This window comes from Dipteris shenzhenensis, chromosome 15 (assembly GCF_047967505.1).
Source record: "Dipteris shenzhenensis isolate YYH24624 ecotype China chromosome 15, Dip_SZ_1.0, whole genome shotgun sequence".
Classification (NCBI taxonomy): Eukaryota; Viridiplantae; Streptophyta; class Polypodiopsida; order Gleicheniales; family Dipteridaceae; genus Dipteris; species Dipteris shenzhenensis.
Window position 1 is genome coordinate 39,827,556 of NC_141610.1, and position 23,869 is coordinate 39,851,424.

The 23,869-nt window shown below is 42.8% G+C and overlaps 1 protein-coding gene across 2 annotated transcripts; it reads left to right on the forward strand.

Annotated features, from left to right (window-relative positions):
• Nucleotides 1-16,375: 16,375 nt before the first annotated feature.
• LOC147893801 (uncharacterized) lies at nt 16,376-17,988 on the forward strand. Of its 2 annotated transcripts, XM_087386552.1 has the most exons (3): nt 16,376-16,432; nt 16,546-16,571; nt 16,671-17,988. In XM_087386552.1, the coding sequence occupies exon 3, from the start codon at nt 16,866-16,868 to the stop codon at nt 17,493-17,495; it is 630 nt and encodes a 209-aa protein (XP_087242678.1). In that variant the 5' UTR covers nt 16,376-16,432; nt 16,546-16,571; nt 16,671-16,865; the 3' UTR covers nt 17,496-17,988. The 2 variants fall into 2 exon arrangements, with proteins under 2 accessions (XP_087242678.1, XP_087242677.1); XM_087386551.1 differs by having other exon boundaries at nt 16,546-17,988.
• Nucleotides 17,989-23,869: the final 5,881 nt, after the last annotated feature.

Here is a 23,869-nt window from a genome sequence, read left to right on the forward strand (position 1 = left end):
TTGCTAAAGGGTTCAAGCAAGAGAAGGGTGTGGACTTTGATGAGATATTCTCTCCGGTTGTGAAGATGACCACACTTAGATGCATGCTTGGACTAGTGGCAATAGAGGATATGGAGCTTATGCAGATGGATGTCAAGACAGCTTTCTTGCATGGGGATTTGCATGAGGAAATTTACATGGTGCAGTCGGAAGGCTTTGAAGAAAAGGGCAAAGAGCATTTAGTTTGCAAGCTAAAGAAGAGTCTCTATGGTCTTAAGCAAGCACCTAGAGAATGGTATCAGAAGTTTGATGCTTTCATTCGGTCCCAGAGTTTTAAAAGGAGTGAAATTGATCACTGCCTCTATACTAAAAGGGCTAAGGATAATAGCCTGATAATCTTGGCACTATATGTGGATGATATGCTATTGGCTAGCAAGAATACTTATGAGCTAGATGCATTAAAGGCCAAGTTGCATGAGGCCTTTGATATGAAGGATTTGGGACTTGCAGGTCATATTCTTGGTATGTGCATCACGCGTGATCGGAGTAGGAAACTCCTTTGGCTTTCACAAAAAGAGTATGTAACAAAATTATTACAGCGTTTCAATATGGAGGGGGGGAAGGCAGTGAGTACTCCATTGCCTCCATATGTGAAACTGAGTCATACAGATAGTCCCAAATCAGATGAGGAAAGGGCCATGATGGCCAAGGTTCCTTATGCATCAGCAGTTGGGAGTCTTATGTATGCTATGATAGCTACTAGACCAGACATTGCATTTGCAGTGGGAGTTGTTAGCCGGTATATGGCTAATCCAGGAAAGAGGCATTGGGAGGCAGTTAAGTGCATCATGAGGTACATGAAGGGTACCAAGGAGATGTGCATTTGCTTTGGTAAAGGAGACATGCGTGTACTTGGGTACACAGATTCAGACTATGCAGGGCATGTGGATAGTAGGAGATCCACTTCTGGTTATGTGTTCACCTTTGCAGGTGGTGCAGTGTCGTGGATGTTTCGTGCACAGAAGTGTGTTGCTTTGTCTACCACAGAGGCTGAGTATGTTGTTGCAGCCACAGAGGGTTGCAAGGAGGCTATATGGCTTGATCGGCTAGTGGGAGATTTGGGGATTCATACAGGTGTACCGACATTGCATAGTGATTCCATGAGTGCTATTCAGCTAGCACGGAATCCGGTCTTTCATGCAAATACCAAACACATTGAGGTCAGGTAGTACCATTTCATCAGGGAGGTACTTGAGGACAAGCGCATAGAGCTTGTCAAGGTTCATACAGATGATAACCCTGCAGATATGCTGACGAAGAGTCTACCTAGTCAGCGGTTTGAGTATTGTCGTGTATTGATGGGCATTGGATAGTATGCTCACTGGTTGTTCTCCCTTAAAGGCATATTGTCCTTTAAGTGGGAGGTTGTGGGGGTTAAAGGTCACTGTGCCTTTACCCTAGTTATGTACAATACTCAAACACATATATAAATGAATGAAAAAGAAGATTAGGGTGGTTCTGCACCCACCAAAACTTGTGTGGCTCTCTGTCTCTCTCTCTCCTTCTTCCGTTCTTGCTTCCGTTTTCTTGCTTCCGTTGAAGAGCACTCTCATAGTGATGAGTTAGTGTCGTATGGACCATAGTATTAAAAAATGTGCCTAGGATTGTTCCACGTGAGTGGGATAATGTGCCGATGTAGACGGATTGTTAATCGGAGGTCACGGTGAAATCTAATGAGCGAAATAGTGCAAAAAATGGGCCCACATGGAGGCACAAATTGACGAGTGTTATGGATGCCTAAATGGTGTGGGATAGGCTGGAAAAAGTTCCCGTAGCTCCATGGTTCCGTGTGAGAAGTTGTGGTTCAATCTGGGTCCAATTCGGGTCCCAAACGGGCAAGATATGGACCCTCAAAGTTAGGGGAATTTAGGGGCCCTTTGGTCTTTAGGTCCAAGTGTGAATGGACGTAGACATTTGGCCTAACTAGGGTTGCTGGTTAACTGCTAGTTAGTTGGGACTCAGTTATCATAACTGGTCCTTATCCTAACCTAGTTAATCTAACTAAATCAGTCAATGTCACTATAGTTAGTCCAATTAACCTAACCTCTAGTCAACTAACCTAATTGGTGATCAGCTAACCTAACTACGGTTAGTTTGTTTAGGGTCATTTTTACCTTCTTCTTCGTCTGTTTCTTTTTTGAAGAGGGGGGGGGGGTGGCGGCGGTGGGTTTTTTTTTTTTGGGGGGGGGAGCGTCGCCGGCAGTTTTTGTGGGGGGAAGGGGGGGCCGCGAAGGGAGGGGGGGAAGAGATATAGTAGAGGGCCTTAAGGCTCTTGGTCCTTGCAGGCTGACGAACACCGGGCTGGTACTGTCGTCGCTGGCGTGGGCACGTCATCGCCTCCGTTGGCGAGCGCGGGCACTGCAGGCTGGCCGCCCGTATGCACCCAAGATGAAGGCCCTTGGGGCCTTGCCTTAGGTAATAGTAGGGAGAGAGGAGGGGGGGAGGGGGGGGGGAGAGGATAGGAGAGAGAGAGAGAGAGAGAGAGAGGGGGGGGGGGGAGGGAGGGAGAGAGAGAGAGGGGGGGGGTGGAGGTGGAGATGGGGGGAAGAGTGAAAGGGAGAGACAAAGGGAGAGAGAGAGAGGAGGGGGGGGGGGTGGGGGGGATGGGGGGTGGAGGTGGAGGTGGAGGTGGAGATGGGGGGGAAAGGGAAGGGGGTGGTGGAGATGGGGGGTTGTGGGGGTGGGGGGGGATGGGGGGGGGAAGGAAGGGGGGTGGTGGAGATGGGAGTGAGTGGAGGAGGGAGAGGGAAAAGGGGGCTGGTGGTGGAGGAAAAGGGAAAAAAAAGGGGGGTGATTGTGGAAGTGGAGGGGGGAAAGAGGAGATGGGGTGTAGAGAGAGGTAGAGAGATGGTGAGAGGGGGGGTGGAGGTGGAGGAGGAAAAGGGGAGATGGGGGTAGAGAGAGGTAGAGAGATGGTGGTGTGGAGGGTGATGGAGATGGTGGGTGGAGGAGATGGGGGGTGGAGAGAGGTAGAGAGATTGAGGAGATGGGGATAGAGAGAGGTAGAGAGATGGAGAGATGGGGGGGTGGAGGTGGAGGGGGAAAAGGGGAGATGGGGTGTAAAGAGATGGTGGAGTGGAGGGTGATGGGGGTGTAGAGAGAGGTAGAGAGATGGTGGAGAGATGGGGCGTGGAGGTGGAGGGGGGAAAGGGGAGATGGGGTGTAGACAAGATGGGGGGTAGAGAGATAGTGAAGGGGAAAAGGATGGTTACCTTGAGTGGGGGAGATGGGGGATGAACGAAAAAAGTGGAGGTGGTGGGGAGGAAGATAATGGGAGGTGGAGATCGAGATGGAAGGAGGGGTGACAGAAAAAGTAGTGGTGGAGCGGGGTTTTAACGAAAAAAGTGGTGGTGGTGGTGGTGGAAATGGTGGACAGAAGTTGGAGGATGGAAAATAGAGATAGACGAAATATATGGAGGCTTAACGGAATTTGGAGAAGGAAGTGGCTAGCAAAAGTGTGGGGAAAGAAGTGAGGGGGGTTGGTGTTGCTTTTATAGGATGTGGGGGGATTAAGGCTTAATTTTAGGTGTTTAGTGTATTAATGTGATTTTGTAAGTCAACATTATCCTTTTGCATTATTTGGAAGCATTTTTTCACTCCTTTGCCTTGAGGAATGTATCTTGAATGGTTTTTCGAAGGGGGTTCTTTTTCACACATGCAAGCACGTACTCTGCTTTCGCTTCAGGCACTAACCTCTCCAGCAGTGGCACCAAATGTTGTCTCTGTTTTACCCAAGTGCAGGTTCCGAGGGTGATGGTCACCTACAGTCATATCGTTGCTCGTTGTAGTATAGGTGTTCACAAGTATAGCATAGGTCCTCGAGTCATGTTCTAGTGAGAGGTGTAGGCTAAAGCATGGAAAGCAGATCTCATGCATGCGTGAATGAGAAGGAGACCTTGATCATAACGATTGTTGGAGGCTCTTGCCTCCACAGGAGTTCAAGGGTTTAGAAGGGGGTTTCAGGGTTCGAAGGGGGATAGGGTTGAGAGAGCTAACTAAGAGTTCCAAGGTTCAAAGGGGGTTGCAGGGTTTAGGAGGAGACCAAGGTTGAGGAGTGGAGAGCTAGTCTCCTTCATGAATTCGAGGGGTAAGGGTTGAGGAGGTGGGACAAGAAAGAAAGAGGACCGAGGAGGAGGAGGAGGGAGGAGGAGGAGGAGGAGGAGGAGGAGGGAGAAGAGGAGGAGGAGGGAGTAAGAGAAGGAAGGAGGAGGAGGAGGAGGAGGGGGAGGGGGGAGAGAGGAAGAAGGGAGGAGGAAGGAGGAGGAGGGAGGAGGGAGGAAGGAGGAGGAGGAGAAGGAGAAGGAGGAGGAGGGACAAGGAAGGAGGAGGAAGGAGGAGGAGGAGGGGGGAGGAGGAGGGAGAAAGAGGAGGGAGGAAGGAAGAGGAAGGAGGAGGAGGAGGAGGAGGGTGGAAGGAGGAGGAAGGAGGAGGAGGAGGAAGTACAAGGGTAGAGAGTGCAAGGGTAAGGGCATGCTAGAACACGATAGTATAAGAGAGCATGGATGCAATGGAGATCAATCGCATGAACACAATAGTGAGCTTGAACATCGATACACAATCCGTAGGTACCGCCATGGTGGGACCTCTTTTGTAGGAGACCTTTTGGATAGGAGTCCCTCCACTTTTGTGGGGAACCTTTTGGGTCTCTACACAAAGTGGAGGGACCTCAGAAAGTGTAGGCTTTTAGTCTTTCTCTCTCTAGATCCTGATTTTGCAAGTATGATTGTATCTTTTCTAGAGAGGACTTTGGCTATCCTCATCCTTTCATATTTATCATACCATCTTTCAGGATCAAGGTATTACAAGCAGAGCTTTGACACTATCTATACACACAATGCTCTCATAGTTGTTGTCCTAGATGTACTTCTGGCCCTTGTTGCCACAGGGTTAACAGGGGCAATGGGGCGGCCTTGCCTAATTGATCTTCTTAGCTAAAAAGTTGACATCTCGCCATTGATGCAAACCTTGACTATGACATTGGATAGCAGTAGTAACTTGATCGCGGCAACAAAATTTGTTTCCAAACCAATGTCTGCCAAGGATTGTAGAAGAAAGATCCAATCAAGCCTATCATAGGCTTTGTCAAAGTCTATTTTGATGAAGCAGAAGTCTTGCTTAGACTCCCTAGCGTGCTCACTTCCATCCCAGACATTGACAATAGCCTCTTAGAGGAGGTGTCTCCCTTTCATGAATCCCTTCTATTTTTGTAAAATCCATCTGTCCATCTTGTTCTGTATTCTTAGTGCTAGTGCCTTGGCAAAAATTTTGTAACTGCAGTTAAGCATCATTAGAGGTCTCTAGTTCTTTATTAGATCTTTTCTTCTGTCTTTTGGGATAAGTTTAGCTATCCCGCTGTTTAAGTATTCAGGGAGAGAGGAAGTGGAGATACTTTCCTACCATACCTCAAGTAGTCTGGGGCCTATCCAATCCCAAAAGACCTTGTAGAATTCTACAGGTAGGCTATCTTCTCCAAGAGTTTTGCCATCTTTCATGTCCAGCATTGCTTCCTTGAGTTCACCCAGGGCTAGAGGTGCTTCCAAGCTTTGACAGTGAAGACTAGTGAGGACAACCTTTTGTCTTGAAGCCTGGCATCTAGCTCTGGCTTGCACAACTCTATCCTCTGCATGTGTCGTTTGTGACAAGAGATTCTTAAAGTGATCAACAATGTACTCCCTATTCTCGGTGTCCAATTGAGCCCATACGTTTGCTCTTATTTCAAGGAGTGGGATTTCCTCTAACATTCTCTTCTTGCATATAATCTTGAATGTCTCTTTAGTTGGCCTATCCAGCTTGCTAGCCCACCACCTTCTGGTGTATAGTTTGGCTGACAAGTATCTTAAGCTTTCAAGCCTGGCTAGTTTGCTCTTCACGAGATGGAGTTCGACCTATGCTTACGTGTCACTGTTTTGTGCCTGGGCTTCAAGAGCGTGGAACCTTTTCTGGACATTGACTATCCTTCGACGTTGAACTGTATCTTTGAGCTTTCTAGCCTGCTTACTCAAGTTTGAGCTAAATTTAAATTTTAATCTAAATAAAAATATAAACAATTTAGTTTAGTTTAAAAATGGGAGTGTGCACGGGGAGGAGGGTGGTGAAAGGCGAGAGGGAGGGCAAGAGCATCTAGGAAGGGAAATTGGTTTATTTATAAAAAAAACGTCTTGAATAGGGAGTAAGAGAGTAAGCAGGGGAGGGGGGGCGAGGGGAGTTTAATGCCCTCCATCTCCACCGCCATTGCTACCCACTAGACCACCCCACTGCCATTGCCACCCATTGGACTACCCTACCGTCTCACCACACACACACACAGAGAGAGAGAGAGAGAGAGAGAGAGAGAGAGAGAGAGAGAGAGAGATTGCGGCTCATGCACAAGAGTTAATGGGGAATAATCTCCAATGCAAAAAAGAGTTGACCACTAATGAAGCAGATAAGTGCCTAGAAGAAAGATAATGACAAAGCAATTGGGATACTAGGAAGAGCACTTGGAGAGGATCATTCTCATCACCTAGATGTTATGTTTGCTACTAACAATTGGACCATTCTAGAGGCTTTGTTCGCGGTAAAGATGAGGCATTTGAAAGCTACACTCAAACAAGAATTATTCAACTTACATTGGCAGAGAGTGAAGACTTGGCAACATTCTTGAATCACATGCACACTCTTCTAAAACAACTTCACGAGCTTGGCTCAAAGGTAGATGATGAGGACCAAAAGGCAATTCTATTGAAGAGCTTCCCCCAAGGTACAATGAAACAACATGGACTCTTAGGTTGGATGATGAAGCAGTTTTTATCCATTGACAAGAAAAATAGATTTTATCAATGAGTCATAGCACAATAACAATATTAACTTATTTAAGGTTACAAAGAGAGAGACAGAGAGACAGAGAGAGAGAGAGAGAGACAGATAGAGAGAGACAGAGACAGAGACAGACAGAGACAAACAAACGGACGGACGGACACACAGATGGACGGACGGACGGACAGATGGTAGTACAAACAAACAGACAGACGGACGAAAAAATTGTAGTATAAACAGACAAACAGACGGACAGACAAAAAACTATAGTACAGACAGACAGATGGATAGACGGACAGACGGACGGACATACAGACGGATAGACGGACAGATGGAAAGCTAATAGGATGCTTTAAGCCTTATCACACGTAAAAGCTGCCAAATAAGGTCTCAAAAACTGTAGTACCCATGTGATCTATCCTTTTCTGCACTCAACTAAGTCTTTGCAAGCCTAATATCATTTATCTGGAAACCATAAAAGAGCCAAGACATCCTTGAGGAGCTTCCAGTATAAAGAATGCCCAAAACTGTCACCAAATGGAGTATAAAGCAAATCCAAGTACTATTTAAGACTCTAAAGGGAATGTAACCGTCCTTTAGAATCCCATGTAACCGTCCTTTAGAGGGATTCCTAAGTAATAAAGAAACTAGCTATATCATTCAATGCAGATTAATGTGTCTCAGTTCGCAATATGCGCATGTAGTCTCACCAACCATGGGTGACTGTAAGAGATGGCCCAAAGTGAAGTGCTCTAGTGCGTTATAGTAGCAGTGCCATTAAGAGACTGTAAGAAAATCCAAAGTGAGGTAATCTAGTGCGTATCCAAATTACAAAATCCAAAGTGAGGTAATTCCAGCTCTCCTAACTAAGTGAAACAAAAAACCCATTGAAATAAACTGTAACCATGAAGTATACCGCTATTACAAGCACTTCAGTCCTCCATCACATTAGCGCAGCAGAAGTCTGCCAAAGCCTTTAAGATCTGCATCAAAATTCTGAGAAAGTCCTACACCTTTGTTCTTTACTCTAGGGATAAGCATGGACGTCGTATAGCATACTAGATATCCTCATTAAGTGTTGCATGTAGCCATGGAGATACAACCCAAAATAGAATAACCCCAAAAAGAAGGGCAGGAAGGCGCAAGATGCAAGTTTGCTTCCATAGAGAAAGGGTCATAAATCTAAGCTCAAGTAGTCGAAGTTCATGCTAGTATAAATTGTTTCTACAACCAGTATACTCTACTCTTTTGAAATTTAAAAAAGCAAAACTTTACACTTCAACAGTGAATCATGGACGTCAAAGTAGGAGGAAAGGTTCTCAAAACCTGGATCTCCTCGGATGGGTTCCATTCTTCACAGATCTTCACCAACTCCTCGTTTGGCCATGAACTTTGGCTTTTAACAATGCCTCAATCCGTGGGAGAGGGGATGTTAAATTACACGGCGCAACGGAACGCGGAACAGAAACTGAACAAAGAATAGAGAGTACACAACAAACTGGAGACGAACAAAATTTTCCTTCAATACTAATGTAGTATAGATAATGTATGAGAAGCGAGAAGGAAGGAGATGGAGGCCTTCAAAGTGGACATTTGTCCCTTCTTCATCCCATTTAGTGCATATCTTTGTCCTTTTCCCCATCTTTGCTCATAATATCTGGCTCCATATCTCCATAAGATCGCTAAGTGGTCCATCCTCCCCCTAGTTCAATACAATGTATTTACTCATTAGGAACTTGTATGGTTTCACGTGCCCATTACCCTTTGTATGCAATTCCCACTTCTCATACATTCTCCATTTCCTCTAGTTTAGTGGTTAGGGGTGCACACAAAGTGTTCCTAGCTATATAGAGTGTCAAAACTTTGTATATCCCAATAAGTCTTCTTTCGATTTCATGGCATCCTCTTTTCTTTTATCCTCATCTCGGAACTAAGGGCATCACTCATCGATTAGGTGCTTCCATTTTTACAAATACCTAGGTAGACATGGTGTTCCTTCCAACTCTTATTACCATGGTGGAAAATATCAATAATCATATCAGCAGTCACCAAAGTGTTGATCAAGTGCCAAGGACTGCCAAGGGAAGTCTAATTGGGTGTCAATTTATAGACATGTCCCAAGACTGCAAGGATCTCCAAGGGGAAGGGAGTGTGTGTGTGTGTTACCTACTGTATCAACGAATCTAAATCTCCACTAATCCACATTCTTAGTCAAAGCTTCGAAAGACCCGTGGCAGCCATTGTTTCATCATGACTATATTTACATTTCAGTTAATGCTTAAGGGTGCAGCAAAGAGAATCACTGCACAAAAAGAATTCCATCTCATTACTCTAGGTGCATTTCTAATCGAGAATCCAAGAGAATAACTTCTCATCAATTTCTCCAATGGTAAAAACCATAAGATAGTTGCTTAATTCAGCAAGTTATAAGGTAGTTCAATTTCCAGTTCTCATTGCCAACATTTATATTTATGTAAGTGTGCATAACAGAGTCGCAAGTACTATATCTTTCATCATAAGTCTCCTATGTGTATCCTTCAAGGTTTCCGACATTCTTTTTCACAATAACATACCCAAGACTCTACTTGTGCCAACTCACCTGGCACCATCACAACAAGACAAACGTTAGAACCATTCATCTATGGTATGGAAGCCAAGCTTCAAAGCTGGCACATAGTTGTGTCACACCATCTAGATAAACATAATTCAAACCTTGGCATGTTTAATTAAAATAGGAAGACCCAAAAGTAAGCAAATGGTAATCAGTATTACAAAGGACTCCCTTCTCAAGTAAATGGTAATCAATAAGCAAGTGGTAATCAGTTTTACAAAGGACTTCCTTAGTGACGAAAATTTTTGGACAACCATATTGTAAGCTGCATATCTTCCGATACAAAAGGAATCGCATTCCAACTTGCAGATCTTTGGACAAGCTATAATTTTTCCTTTTAGAGCACATTCATCAGACATTTGTAGCAAAAGTTATACTCTCTACAAAACAACTAAAAGTTGATGTTGTTACAACCAGTAAATTACTGCAATTAGCCTGTGTTGGACAGCCGGATATGCTTGCACTATTTCAGCCATAACTTTTGATTGAAAAATCAACATGACAAGCAACATACATATGGACTAGAGTGCCCTCAAACACACAGCTTGGCTTGGGACTAGAATGCAGAGTCAATTAAGATCATGGCATATCCATTAACTCTCTTAATAAAATTCCAAAGGATACGACTGAAGGTAAAGAAAATATTCAGGAAATGGAACCATGAAAAGGGCTTAGACAATGTCTTATACCTCAGTCAAAGCATTCTCACGACATATTATAATCCACATAGTTGCTGAAAATCTGATGTAACTTCCAGTAAATATTAGTAGAACACATCACCATAACAATGGTTTACTCCACAACTTCTGGAAGAAGGATCTTGCGAGTTTAAATTCATGTATAACCAAGGAATAAACGTAGTGGGAAACTCTTTCTATAGGCAAGGAATCTACCAATGCAATGATACTATTTCAGCATGCCCATCTCAACCAATATGGAGGTTCTTCTTCACTTCTCTTGCAAACTGAAAGTGAAAAAGAATATCCACATAACATTGGCTCCCTTCATAGTTCAAGCATAATACATAGCGTAAAAGAATACCCATATAGATTGAAACATTATCGAGTGTTATAGGCCAGTAGCGGGAGAAAAGGTAGCTATGTATATTCATTTACCTATACGAATGTCCCAAGTGTAGATAAGTAGACAAGAAAGATAATAAGAAAATAGCTTAGGGTGAGAAAGCCTTTCCAATAAGGTAGGAAACTTACCTCGAGCTCCCAAAACATTAGGAGACTCATTAGAATCTATTCTGTCATTCATGATGAGAATGCTAATGTTGTTAGACCTACAGCCACAAAGTCATGTAAAACCTTCGTGTACACACTAAGCATAGGAAGATCTCTTGCAAACAAGCTGTAGCATAGGAAGTCTACGGGTAGCTCAGGAAGTCTACGGGTCACGACCCTTCCTGGATCAAACTCCATGCAGACTGGCTATCGGTTTGACACTAGTTCAAGATTTACACGTAGTTGCACTTAGGCATAGACAAAAGTGAAAGAGAATCGACACTTATCGAGCTCGGGGGTAGAAGACCGCAAGGCTTTGAAGTTCCATGAAGGAAGCGGAGCCCATCATGCCTCTCACTCTCTGCTTTTATTTGTAACAGAGTATAGTATAGAATAGCTCCGAGGAGAGAGCATCCAAGGAGAGAAGCTCTCGAGTCTGGAACTTGTAGACTAGACCACAATACATCCGACAGACATTTCCATTGATAGGGAAAACATGGGCACTGGAGACGACGAGCTACTGGCATATACATTCCTACATCGAACTCCAACTGAAATTTTTGTAGGTGGCCCTTTTTAAAAACTCAGAGCCTCTACAAGGGACGGGAAATCAGGCCCGTATCACTATTCTAAATATCAGTCGCAGTAGAATAAGAAGGTTTTCCAAACCCTGCGAAGATCTCAGAAAGAGAAGTAGCTTATGCTGAAATCTGCCGAAACAACGCAGGATCATGGGACTGGTTGGAGCAAGAAAAGATAATCAACGTGAAATCCCAGTTATGAATAGAATAGAGCCCAGTCGACTGGCTTGGACCAATATTTATCTGCAGCGAGCATAGTATAGCACTTCTAACGAGCATCTGCCCGTATCCATCGTTCATCGTTGCCTTTTCCAAGTAAATGTATTTTGATCTCCTTTCGCCCACACAATGTGCTACTACTCAAAGCTAACGCAATATGCCAAAGCAAAAAGCTTCTAAACAACAGCAAATCGTGTACCTTGTATCCACCATTCTCTGAAAAGACAGTTGGATTTTCATGGAGGGTGTCGCAAGCAACGTGCCTTCAAAGTTTGCATTTTGTCTGTGTCTGTGATCCTTCCAAGGCATCCCATTACGCTGGCAAGAGAAAGGGCATCCAAAGTAAATGGAGATGAGCTCCTAAATCTGTGGGGATATCTCAAGTTTTTTGAGCCAGTACTTCCATATATGCTCGATGGTGGCCCTTCATAATTCTTGTACTTGGCCCATTCTCCCAATAAGTGGTATCTTATTAGTCTTCCCACAGGGTCATTAATGCACTCCAAGGGGACCCTTGGTCACATCCTTCCTAACTACAACACAATTACCCTTTCTATTCATAGTGATCTAACCGTTGGCATGACTAATACCCGTCTTCGATGGTTATGTTGCTTTTTGAATTATCACTTTGTGCTAGTTGTATCGATAGATCCTCTATTTCTTAGGACCTCACACCATTACGGTCTATGGTAATAGCACTGTCCTTAATTGTCAGTGTTGGCCCTCGTGGTTAGAGCAATGGTTCCCTTAAATCCAAGGGACCAGCCTTAGTGAAACTCAAAGAAATGCTTTGGAACATCAGATGGTAACTCAGAACTTGCAGTCAAAGATACAAGACCAGAATTTCATGTCAGTCCAATGTTAGAAACAGAAGCAAACAGTGAACCTGAACTAGCTGGTGACCAGCTTATCACGTGAATACAGGCAGACCACACCTGTTAAGATAGGTGACCGGCTGCTCAAGTCCGAGAAACACCAAAATGCACTTAGCTAAGATAGGCTACCAGGTTCCTTATGCCCTTTTAAGTAAGAAACAAGAGTTAGTACTCAGTTTAGGTAGCTATGAGAGGAGCGCCTTATTTACTGCTTTGTAGATTTTGTAGGACTTTTGACATAGTCCCACGGAGAACTCTTTCACAAAGGTCAGGTGTGATGCAGAAGGTAGAGCAATGCTACCATCAGGAATTCCCAATGCTGTCCCTACAAGCGCATACTTGAATGATAAAGATGTCATAACTTTCAGAATAAAGAAGCATCTAAATATTGGATTTCTCATCTTTGTAACAATATATGCAGGGACTCATTACTCAATGTGGATAGCACCTCTCATTCAATATTGGGAGACATTGATTTCTTGCATGAAGAAGCCCACTGTATAGCATGAGAAAATTAGTCATGGCTTTTGGCCAAAGAGCCAATGGAAAGCTGGGTGATGATGGAGTGGAAACAGAAGATGTTGAGACTCTGGGTTTGAAGGACCTAAAGGACCATTATAGTGGCCTTGCATATAATAAGCCAAGAGAAGAATTCAAACCACTACTTATATATCCAATTTGGCTAGGAGTGCATTGTCAGATGTGGACTTAGAAAAGGCATCCACTACTTATACGAAGGTATTTGTATTGGACTCTAATCCATAGAGGAAGATGTAGTGATGCAGTACTATGTGCAGATTGCTGGAACAAAGAGTGGTGATATATGGGGGATGAGGACTATTAGGAGCATATGGATTCAATAGTATGAAGTTGACGCACAACAAAAGTTCCAAGTTGAAGAAGCAAGGTCATACTATCATAGACTGCAATCTTAAATGCATAAGATAATCTTTGAATGGCTAAGAACAAAAGTGGGAAGGATAATTTGAATATTGATGATTTCTTGGACGACTACATGACCAACGTAGTCCATGAAACCAAAAGCTAGCCTCTCCTTGAGCCAAGTGTACATGTTGGAATCCTTGGATTTCCTATGTTCCAAGGGCTCTTTTTAAAAATTAAGTTCTTAAAACTTTACGTTTTTCTTTCCTTACAAAAGGTGGGAATTGCAATACCTTCCTTACAAAGCTTGGAGAGGGGTGTTTGATGAAGAGGCACGCTGGTTTGGAAGGAAGATTGGATACCAAAAGAGCAACTAGATTTGAAGGGGGCATGTGGTGGGAGAGAGAATTGGTGATGACGAGCTATGGGAAAAAAGAGCGAAGATAATCAAGGACTAAGATCACAATTTCGGAAGTAGAAAATGGCTAGGTCTCACCAACAAAATATTTGCCTTTGAGATTTTTCCCTTGATAGCATGATTGGAAAGTGGTTTATTTACAAAAATAGAAACCCCTTGAGAGACAATCCAAACCAATTGACCAGGCCCAACAACTTGATAATATTGGCAAGATCATAATAGAAACTCAAGCCTCTAGATCCGGATCACCGTTTAAACATTGGATAGAGGTGCTCAATGTACGTATTGAAGGTGATAAAGTAGGTCAAATGAGGTATTTTCTATACTCAAAGACCAATCTATGATTTGAGAAGCGACTTGATGCAAGACATCATGTAGGTGATAATCCACTATTCTAATGCCAAGAAGGGGTGGTTCCTATACCGAGTTGATGGCCCGGATATTGGTGTTTTTGCTAATGCCCATCAATGCAAAGGGTTGTAGGCAACTACACAATTAATCATGTTTCAGCAAGAGGCTAAAGATCATCGTGGTTAACATGGTCATTGTCTATTCTCCTTTCATTTGGCTCATGTTTCCATAGCACTACACTATCCATGGAATGCGCCACTATAAAAAATTCTAGTGCTAGATTCCAACTTCCTATTACGTATGTGATGCTTAATTGCTGAAAAATTTATGCAAGGTTTTTGGAAGCTTATGAAATGGAAGTTGGAACCATACTCCACTACAAGTGCCAGGATTTAGAGATCTATGGGATTCATGGAGGGATCACACAGAGCAATGGAGGCTACTTTTTTGGAAGAATCATCAATCTTGCTTTTTCTTTTGTTTCTTGTATCTCCTAGCTTGTATAGTGAATTGAAGATGGTTAGTTCTTGCTAGATTCTGTGTGGATAGAGGCGGCAACCTAGACTTTGAGCTCAACCCAAGCCACCCAAAAATTGCAAAGGTAAAGGAATGGCTATAGCATGGACATGAATGTGTTGGTGCCTAATCTCATCTATAGGTTTCCTAATTAAAAAGAACTAAAAATTTTATTAACTAGTGGAAAAGGGAGGAGGGGAGGGGCGGAAAGGCAAGGGAGAGGCAAAGAGGAGAGTGATTTATGGGAATATCCCTCTATTTATGAGGGGAGGGCTCCTTGCTCATATTTATGATGGGTAAGAAATTAAAACCTTATACTCTACTTCTTGTTCAAGTCTCCCCTTTGGAAGAAATTTTGAAGCTACCCCTTTGACCTTAGATTAATTTGGGTACTCCACCTTTCCAATAAGAAATCAAATAAGTTTCTCAATTTGAAAACAATGCCCTTTTAATTACCTTTTCCCTTAGGTTAAGTTTTTTGTATGGAATAATTTGTTGACGTTAGGGTCTTTAGAATAAGTAGAAGGGAAGTATAGATGAGAAAACTAATGGATGAATTTGATGAGAGCCAAGATTTCCTTTCTCTTTAGGTTAAGTTATATGTATGGAATGATCCGTTGAGATTTAAGGGACTATTCCCTCTACCAATTAAGGAGTGCTAGTTGAGGATGTTAATGTGGAGTTCACATAAGTGTGCATTCCCATTGGCATTTAAAGAGTTTAGTTAACTTAAATCTCCTAACGACTTACTAAAAATGCTTGTAAAATTTACCCCCCAAAACAGGTACTTTGACTTCTTTGAAGAGAAAAAAGTTGGAATGTAGAAATTTAATGGCCAAAGATGAGCAGTAGTGGGAATGCCACTTTAAGCAAGATTCTTGATAATAAGTTTTCATGGTCAAAATCAACTCAGAGGAATACAGCATGGGTACTCGTCTAAAAGGTCTTCAAAATAAGAATCCATTGTGATCTTAACTTTAAAGAACGAAATTTGGATCGATGAAATAAACCATTTTGTACAAAAGAAGGCCCTCAAAATTTTAGTCAATATACAAAAAAGGCCTAGAAAGTTTTAGGCAAGACAACTTAGTGCATGACATAGTGATACCAATGGAAATGAAATTCCGCGCAGTGGTCGAGCGGGTGGGCTAAGGGCGGGTTCACACCACCAACCCACCCATTCTCCAAAAGTGGAGGGCACATTCCTAAGCCTACTTGGTCCAATATGTGTGATGGGCCTGGACATGGAGAAAAGAAAATGGTGTTTGGCCCAAGGAGGTCGCCCAAGGAGTTGGGCAAGTAAAACAAAAGTGCGCGAAGCGTGCTAGTTGGGAATGAAAACCTCGATCACCTGGCCACGAAAGATTCTTTTCAACCACTAGACCAATCATCCTTTGCTGTAATAAAGTGGCAGCCTTTATGTGAATCATGATCATGGGGTGGTGTGAAGCACACGCCGCGCGCCTATCTGCTTGCATTTTCTTCTTGGTGGGTGGAGTGAATGCCTCGAGGCCTAAGGGCTTGTTTCCACGGGGTACAAATGCACGCACGTGTGTGCGCGATTCGCCCTCACTGCAAGTCATGCAAACGGATGGCGGTGCGGGTCTAAGCTCTCAAGGGTGGGTTTGAAGCATAGCTGGAGACGTGAGAGCTACTCTGTCCGCTACTACTGCAGCTGTCCATAGAGTTGCTCTGTCCATTGGTGGCCGAGCCTAGCTGAGGTGGCTGTGCTCCGGTTCAATATAGCGAGTGGCCCGAAGGCAGCTCTCGAACTTTGCTCAACAGTGGAAACAGGCCCTAAGGGAGGGCCAAAAAAAGGCGGGCTATTGGTTTCAAAATTTGAAATTGAGGGTTGTAACGGCTCCTAAAAGCTGATGCAGATTTCGTCGTTCTCATCGATTTCCGACAACGTTCCGGTAATTTCAACAGGATTGGTGATACATCCGTCTGAGATTTCGCTTCGTGCTTCCGTAGAGCTTGGCCATCGTTTGATTGCACAATAATACGGGAGTTCGGTTTGCGGTTGCAGATTTTGTTGCCGTCCAGCAAATGCAGGTTGGTCTGGGCGTAGTGCGAACTTCTTCTAGTGGAAGAGACGATCGATCGGCTCTTGATTTGTTCATGTAACGGACTGATGGTTGAATCGTGCTGCAGAGCGAGAGACAGACAGACAGAGCGAGGCAAACCACGAATCGCAGCATTAACCGTAAGTTCGAAAGAGGATTTCAGCGCAGGAGAGAGTTGTAGGTCACGAAAGATCGCTATAGCAGATAGAATCAGCTTCTTTGCAACCCGCTGAGGAGCGATTTATCTCAGAAACAAGGCGGAGAACATATCCTCATTGCTAAGATGCCCCTCTTCCTGCACATCGAGAAAGGACCCCAATCTGGTTCTCGGCTGGAGTGTAACCCTTCTTCCATCACCACCATCGGCCGGTCCAGGGGCAACACCATACAAATCAAAGATGCTGGGATCTCTCAAAAACACCTTTACTTCCGCTGGACAGATCCAGAGTGGACTGTCACCGATGGGGGAAGCTCGAACGGGACAATCATCAATGAAGTAAAGATTCAAGCGGAGAAAGCCGTGGTCCTGAAGTCTGGAGATGTGATCAAAATCGGCGAGGCCACTACCATTAAAGTTGACATTCCCGTAACAGTCCTTGCTGTTGACAAGCCTGGAGCAGCTTCCAGCGCTAAAGCATCATCTAAAAGCAAGGAAGGTCCCCGCAAGAAGAGGTTTTCTGCACGAACAGAGAATGACCAAGAGCCGGCGTCGGTTGTTTGCAAACCAGTAAAAGAAGAAGGCGAACTCACATTGGATAATATGACGGTAGGGCAGTGGTTCGAGCATATGATGGAACAAACTCCCAGGTATTTATTCCAGGTTTCGGAAGCCCTCATTCAAGAGATGAAGCTGCAGTCAGAGCAGTTTGACAAGTATATCTGTTCACTGAAGCAAAGCCAAGAGAACGAGTGAATTTTGCTCGAGTTGTCTTCTGCATGTTGGGATAGGTGGACGATGTCTGCTCCTCAACCCGTCAGGTTGCTCGAATGTTTATCTTTAATTCATCGACAGTTTCAACTGCGACGCTAAGCTGCCCTCATCGAAGGAGCCATCTCGAGAGCCAGGGAAGCATCCTTTTCGTCATGCTTTGGATAATTGAGTTCATGGAAGGATAACAGATACCTCCTGTAATCAGTCAAATTGTATTAGACCCTTCGATTGTCACGTCTTTGTCCATTTATGTGCTTCAAGCTGTGCCCGCTGCTGTCAATTAGCCAGCTTTTCTATCTCGTAGACCAAGTTAAAACATGGGACGTGTGTGTGACACGCTGATAACATAATTGAAGAGTCTGAGTCTGTGAGAAATAAGATGCACACCCAACATTCCTGCCTGTAACATGTTTGAGAGGGGAAATGGGAGACAAATACAATAGAAGAGGCTATGTGACGTAAAGGGCACTTTTAAAATGGTTTCTACAGCCTACCATGAAGCTGGCTTTCTGATTTATTTTAGCTAGCTGACAGATATCGTTCTGCCTTATGCGTAAATATATAAGATAAAACATGCATACAGCAAAGCTTCTATCAAAGTCATTATGTGTGAAACCAGTGCTCAAATATTTGACATTACGACAGACTCTCAATCATTAATTTTGCAAACTTGTACAATCTAGATTAAATTGCCTCTGATTTTCAAAGACAAACATGACAGCTTTTGTTTGAGCTAAAGTATCTTTACCCTATCTTCAGCTCCAAACGTGCAGTATGTACAAATTTCCCCTGCAGTAAATAGCTATATACTCAACGCTTGGCATTATGCAATTTATTTAGAGCACTTTCTGTTACATTATTAGGCTGAAAATTGAGCCTTATTGTGCTGATTCGCAGTCAAGATCTGGTGTACCAAACAACAAAATATGCCTGGCATTCAGCTGTATGATCTTCTCCCATCAACATGGAACACTTAGCTGCCTCAGCAAGTTTGGGAATCTGTTTTGGTGTGCTGAAAATTTCTCAATAGCTCCTGTATCCTAGGATATCTGTTTTTGAAAATCAGGAACCCCAAAGTTGCAAAATTAGAGTTCGTCTAATTCTTTTCTTGACTTACAAAGCAATAAGGTTGCTTTTAAAATCAAAGGGGTGTTTTTAAAGGGTTTTGCTTTTTTAATGCTTAGAAAAGTTGTATAAAGTTACTGTGCTACTTCATAGCTCTCTCACAAGAAACATATATGTGCAGTTTTCTGAGGCAAACATTTGCTTTTGTCAGCCATATTGAGGACATGGCTTGATGTTTCAGAAATTTGCAATAGTCAATTCAGAAACCTCACAGAGAGTTGACAAGAGAGAATTTTTGCAGAAAGGTGATTGCATAGGCGCTTGTAGTTCTGCAGAAAGGTTACTTTGTAAAAGGGATTTGTACTTTTTTCTAGTAGGCGCTTTGCAACAGAGATGCCTTGAATAACGCAAATCGTGCAAATGACATGCAAAGATACAGAGATGCAAAGATTTGCAGATGGCATACAGAGAGATTCAGAGGCTTAAACAAGGAGGAACAAGAAAGGCAAAACTGGGCAGATATCCAAGGTGCAAGGCACCTGGCTAGTAAATAGATGATGCAAATCATTAGAGCTCCTAAACTGGTAAAAAGCAGGATAATGGCCGTGCAAGGCCAATAGTATGCACAGTCTTGGTTAGTATGTCGTGCCATTTTGCATAACAGCATGTTCCTTTGAGGATTGTGCTACTATGTTGGGGAGGACTTGACACCCCAACAACAGCTAGGAACAAAGACCACGTTTGGAGGAAAAGCAAAAGTGCCAGCAGGCTTCCCTTGAGAAGGGCAAGGAGACATGCACAAATGGAGACCTAGGCACCTCCTCCAACGGGACCACCACGTTCCACATTTGCTTTTGGAATTGCAAGAGCTACTCTTGGTGAAAGAGAGTCGGCCAGGCCCAGCATTTGATGATATAGATATGATCTTGGTAGAGACATGGGACCATGACACTTGTAGGGTGCCCCACAACGCATTCTTTGACACTTACTCCTTGTGGTGGCCTAGAAAGGCATCCAGCAAGTGTGGACATGGTATATCATGATGTGCAGGAAGGCATTCGACAAATGTGGACATGGGGGGATTGCATGTTTGGTCTGTTTTTTTTTAGTTTTCCATGTTTAGTCCGTTGAACCCTCAATCATGTAGTGTTAGTACATAGTACGTTTGCAAATAAATGGCATATTTGGATGCAGCTAGATCGGCCTCACTCATGACTCCTCTAAATTGCTAGTTGCTAAATCCCTCATCACATGACTGCATATTATAGCTCATTCATAGACATAGATTGAGAGGATTCTTTTGGAAAGCTATATGACCTAGTTGTGAGATTGGGGGACATGAGTTTCCATATTGGGATTAAATAGCTTCTTGGATGTGGCAAGTTGATGTTATTGACAAAGGGTGGGATCTTGTATTAGAGGATTTCATGATGAGAAATGTTTGAGGTGGCAATGTGGCTAACACTAGGCTAGTGACTTTGAATGGAATGCTTGTATGGGAGAGAAATGGCCTTATATACCACACCCCCATCGGTAGCAAGGATTCATAGTAGCAAGTTATGGATTTTCAAAGAACTAGACAAGCAATCGGATCAAAACCTAAGGTGGCTAGCAACTATCGCACTATTATGTTACTTTGTGTGCAATACTTGCCAGTACTTGATACTCTCTCTCTAGGTTATATTTCTCTTTCTAAGAGGGTGATTATAAACATCTCGACTTGCAACAAATAAAACTCAAATAGAGGGCTAAACAAAACCAAAAAAGAATCACATATGAGGTCACTCTCTCTCTAAACTTAATCTTTCTCTCTCTAATATGGAAAAAAAACGAATCACCTAATGCACAACACTAGAGTGCACTAACACTCTATGTCACAAACTCCTCGGAGTACTCCCACCATAGCCTAGTGACTTGCTTCTCGATTGCATATTTTCCCATAATTGAGACGAGCTACTTCCATTGTTCAAGTTCTCTTGACAGATAGGACTAGCTCTCTAGCACAAAAGTCAACACTACTTGATGTATACTTTCCCCTTGCATGGGCGACTTACATGTGTACTTGCACCTCTAGCATTTTAGTTGGGTATAGCACACATTCCACTACCATTCAATACACTCATTCACTCGACTAGTCACTAAACTACTAGTCCTCACATGGTTAGCTCCCTCACAACCCCCCCTCTCAGTAGCTCCTTCATCCCCCCCTCTCTGCCTAGGTCATGTCTTCATCCCTCCCTCTCTGCCCAACTTGTGTCTGCTCTAGGCTGGCGCCTTCTCATACTTCAGTGACTTCTTCAGGTTGTTCTAAGTCACATTCCTAAGCTCTCAACTCACTTAGCACCACCAATTGTTGTCGTTGCCAACCCAAGTTTGTTAGCCCAACCCAGGGTTTAGTCCTAGCAAGGGGTGACTGGACACCATGGAACCCAAGGTCAAGACCTTTTCCTTGGCTCCAGTTAGCAAGGTCTCTTGCCCGACCATTGTAGCCCTCCCATTGCCCTTCCCCTATGTGAAGATGTATCCAAAGCGGAGGATCATTTCAAACCTACTTGCAACAAGAACTATGAGAGCTCAAGCTCTAACTAGCAGCTCTTGGAAGTAAGGTAGAAGACATGGAGAGTAGCAAAAAAGAAAGCATTAATTATGGCAGAAGTATTACACAAATGCAGTATATCTCAACGAGTACCACAACTTGTCTCCACAGTTAAGGAGATGATCATTAATCAAGTAAGTTCTATGAAAGAAGAAATGATTGTTGATGCTATAACAAAGTAGATAAAGTTGATCTTTATATAGAAGTAAAAAAGCAGGAATCTGGATTCAACAATAGAACCATTATCTTACGCGTTGGGGGGTTGAAAAACGAATGTCTTCATGATGATGAGGAGAAAGACAGAGACTACACCATCATATGTCTCAAGAAGGAAGTACTGCAAGTTGAGGGGACAAAAATGATATATGCAATATCAACAAAAATGGCACACAAGCACAAGCACAAGACATAGATGACATAATCATATGTCTTTAGAAGGAAGCGCCACAAGTTTAATGGGACAATAATGATCTATGCAATATCAACCAAAATGGCAGACAAGCACGAGCCTACTATAGAGAGGGGGTAGCAAGCATTAAGATCCTCAGAGAAATACATAAGTTGGAGGGTACAAAGATTTAGATATCTAAGAAGCTCACCCTAATGCACCTCAAACAAAGAAATAATGAACTCACCAAAAGAAAGGAAATTAAAAATGGGCAGCTAAACATGATGGCCAAGCATTAGTTAGGGCCTTCAAATCCAAACCCAAATACTCTAAGTCTTAAATTGATATTATAAAGGTCGAGCTTATGATATCGATAGAATGTAGTTACACCCTAAAGTAACTCGAGAGGAGTTGCCTCCCCTGATTGTTTGGTTATACAAATGTAGTACATCACTTTTTGGTATTTATACTTGGTCTCATAGGCGTGTGAGGTATTTTGTTGATGTTCATACATCATTTTTTCTTAAATTTAGTCCCATATGTTGTATTCGACCTCTATCTGAAGTTCATATACTCATCATCATCATCATCTCTCTCTCTCTCTCTCTCTCTCTCTCTCATGTGTGCGCGCACCCACACACACATGCGCACCCACACACATAGCACATGCACATACATGTATGCAAACATGCGCATGCATGCATGTGTGCGCGTGCACACACATACAAACTTATAGTTGCACCAGTCCTTTAAGAAAAAGAAAGCATATATCTTATCCCCTAAGCATGGAGAGTTTTATAATATTATTTCTTTTCTAGTAAAAAATGGATTGCTAATAGCTACACTTTTGGGCAAGTCTATAATAAGTTTTTAAATGTTCCAATTATCTTCATGTTTTAAGCCCACGTGTCTTGATAGATTACACTCATAGTACATGTGATCCTTTCTTTTGCATGGTTTTATAGTGTCCTTGGATAGTAAATTTTTGCTTCTATCCTAAAATAATAGGGGCTTTTGTGGACTGGGGGGCCCTATTGGTGCTATAATGGAATATGTATCTTTGGAAATACTTGCTCTAATATAAGGGGTGTTAAATACATTAGTTGGTAATGTCATCTGATGGATCGCGGCAAACCCATAGAGCTAGGATTGTGCTTTGGAGCCAAATAGGCCCAAGATGGTTGTAAAAGAATGAGGAAAGAGAGTGGTATAAAGTGATTAGGGTTGGCCCTCCCTTCAAAAGCTGTCATATATAGAAGGTCAAATGGTTGACTATGGTCTTCACTTGTTGGTTGCACACATTAGAATACAAGATCTCCTCCTCCTCTTTGGAGTTGTCTCTTGTTCCCTCATAGTGCCTTTCGAGAATGCCATGTTCTCTTCTCCTCTTCCCTTCTTCTTCTCCTCTCCCTTCTTCACTTCCCTCTCTCCTCCCTTTTCTTTTCCTTATGGATTCACGATCACAACAAGCTGGGAGTTGCTAGAGTGACACTAATGGATGGCATTTGCATACATTGTTCTCAATCTAGAGTAGCTTGGGGGAGCACCATCAACATTTTTGCAAGATCCACATGACATGTGAGTCACTACCAGACTATACATTTTGGCACCATTTGTAGGGGAGTTCCAAGTGCACTTTTGCATTGCAATTGTTTCTCTTGTTACCCACCCATTGCCCAATGTTGAGTATTGTAGAGAAAAGCCATTGGTTTTTTGTGTATAGGAACGTGTGAGTGAAAGAGAGGTATTGAAAGTCATTTGGAGTGATTTTAAAGTAATTTTAGCATGTTTAGTGTTCAAAGTTTGTAAAAGGTAGATTGAATGATTGCTAAGGTGTGTGTGATTGCAAATCCCAAAAAAAACACTAAGAAATGATGCGAGGAGTGATTTTCAAAGTGGTTCTATAGGGAAAATTGTCACGTTTTGCAAAACATCCCATTTATCCTTCAAAATTTGTTTCTTCTTGTTTTTTGCATTGTGTAGGTAATTGGGTAGTATAGAAGCTCCCACACATAAAAAATCTTGAATACAAATTCTAGAAATTAAAGAAATGTCCAAAACTAGCAAGTCGTCAAGTTGTTGCTATAATAACACAGCTATCCTTGTGTTAATCAAGTTGTCGCATTGTCAAGTTGCCACATTGTCAAGTCATTGCATTACCGGTTCACAACATTAGCAAGTCGCTATATTAAGAAGTTGTCGCATTAACAAGCACAACGTTATCAAGTCGCTGCTACGAAGCAAAACCAACTTAGAATTGGGGTCTCAACTATGCCAACTAGCACATGTAATTAAGATCAGGAAGAG

Excerpts from the sequence above, each read along its gene's own strand:
- LOC147893801 (XM_087386551.1), top strand. The coding sequence starts at position 16,866 with ATGCCCCTCTTCCTGCACATCGAGAAAGGACCCCAATCTGGTTCTCGG.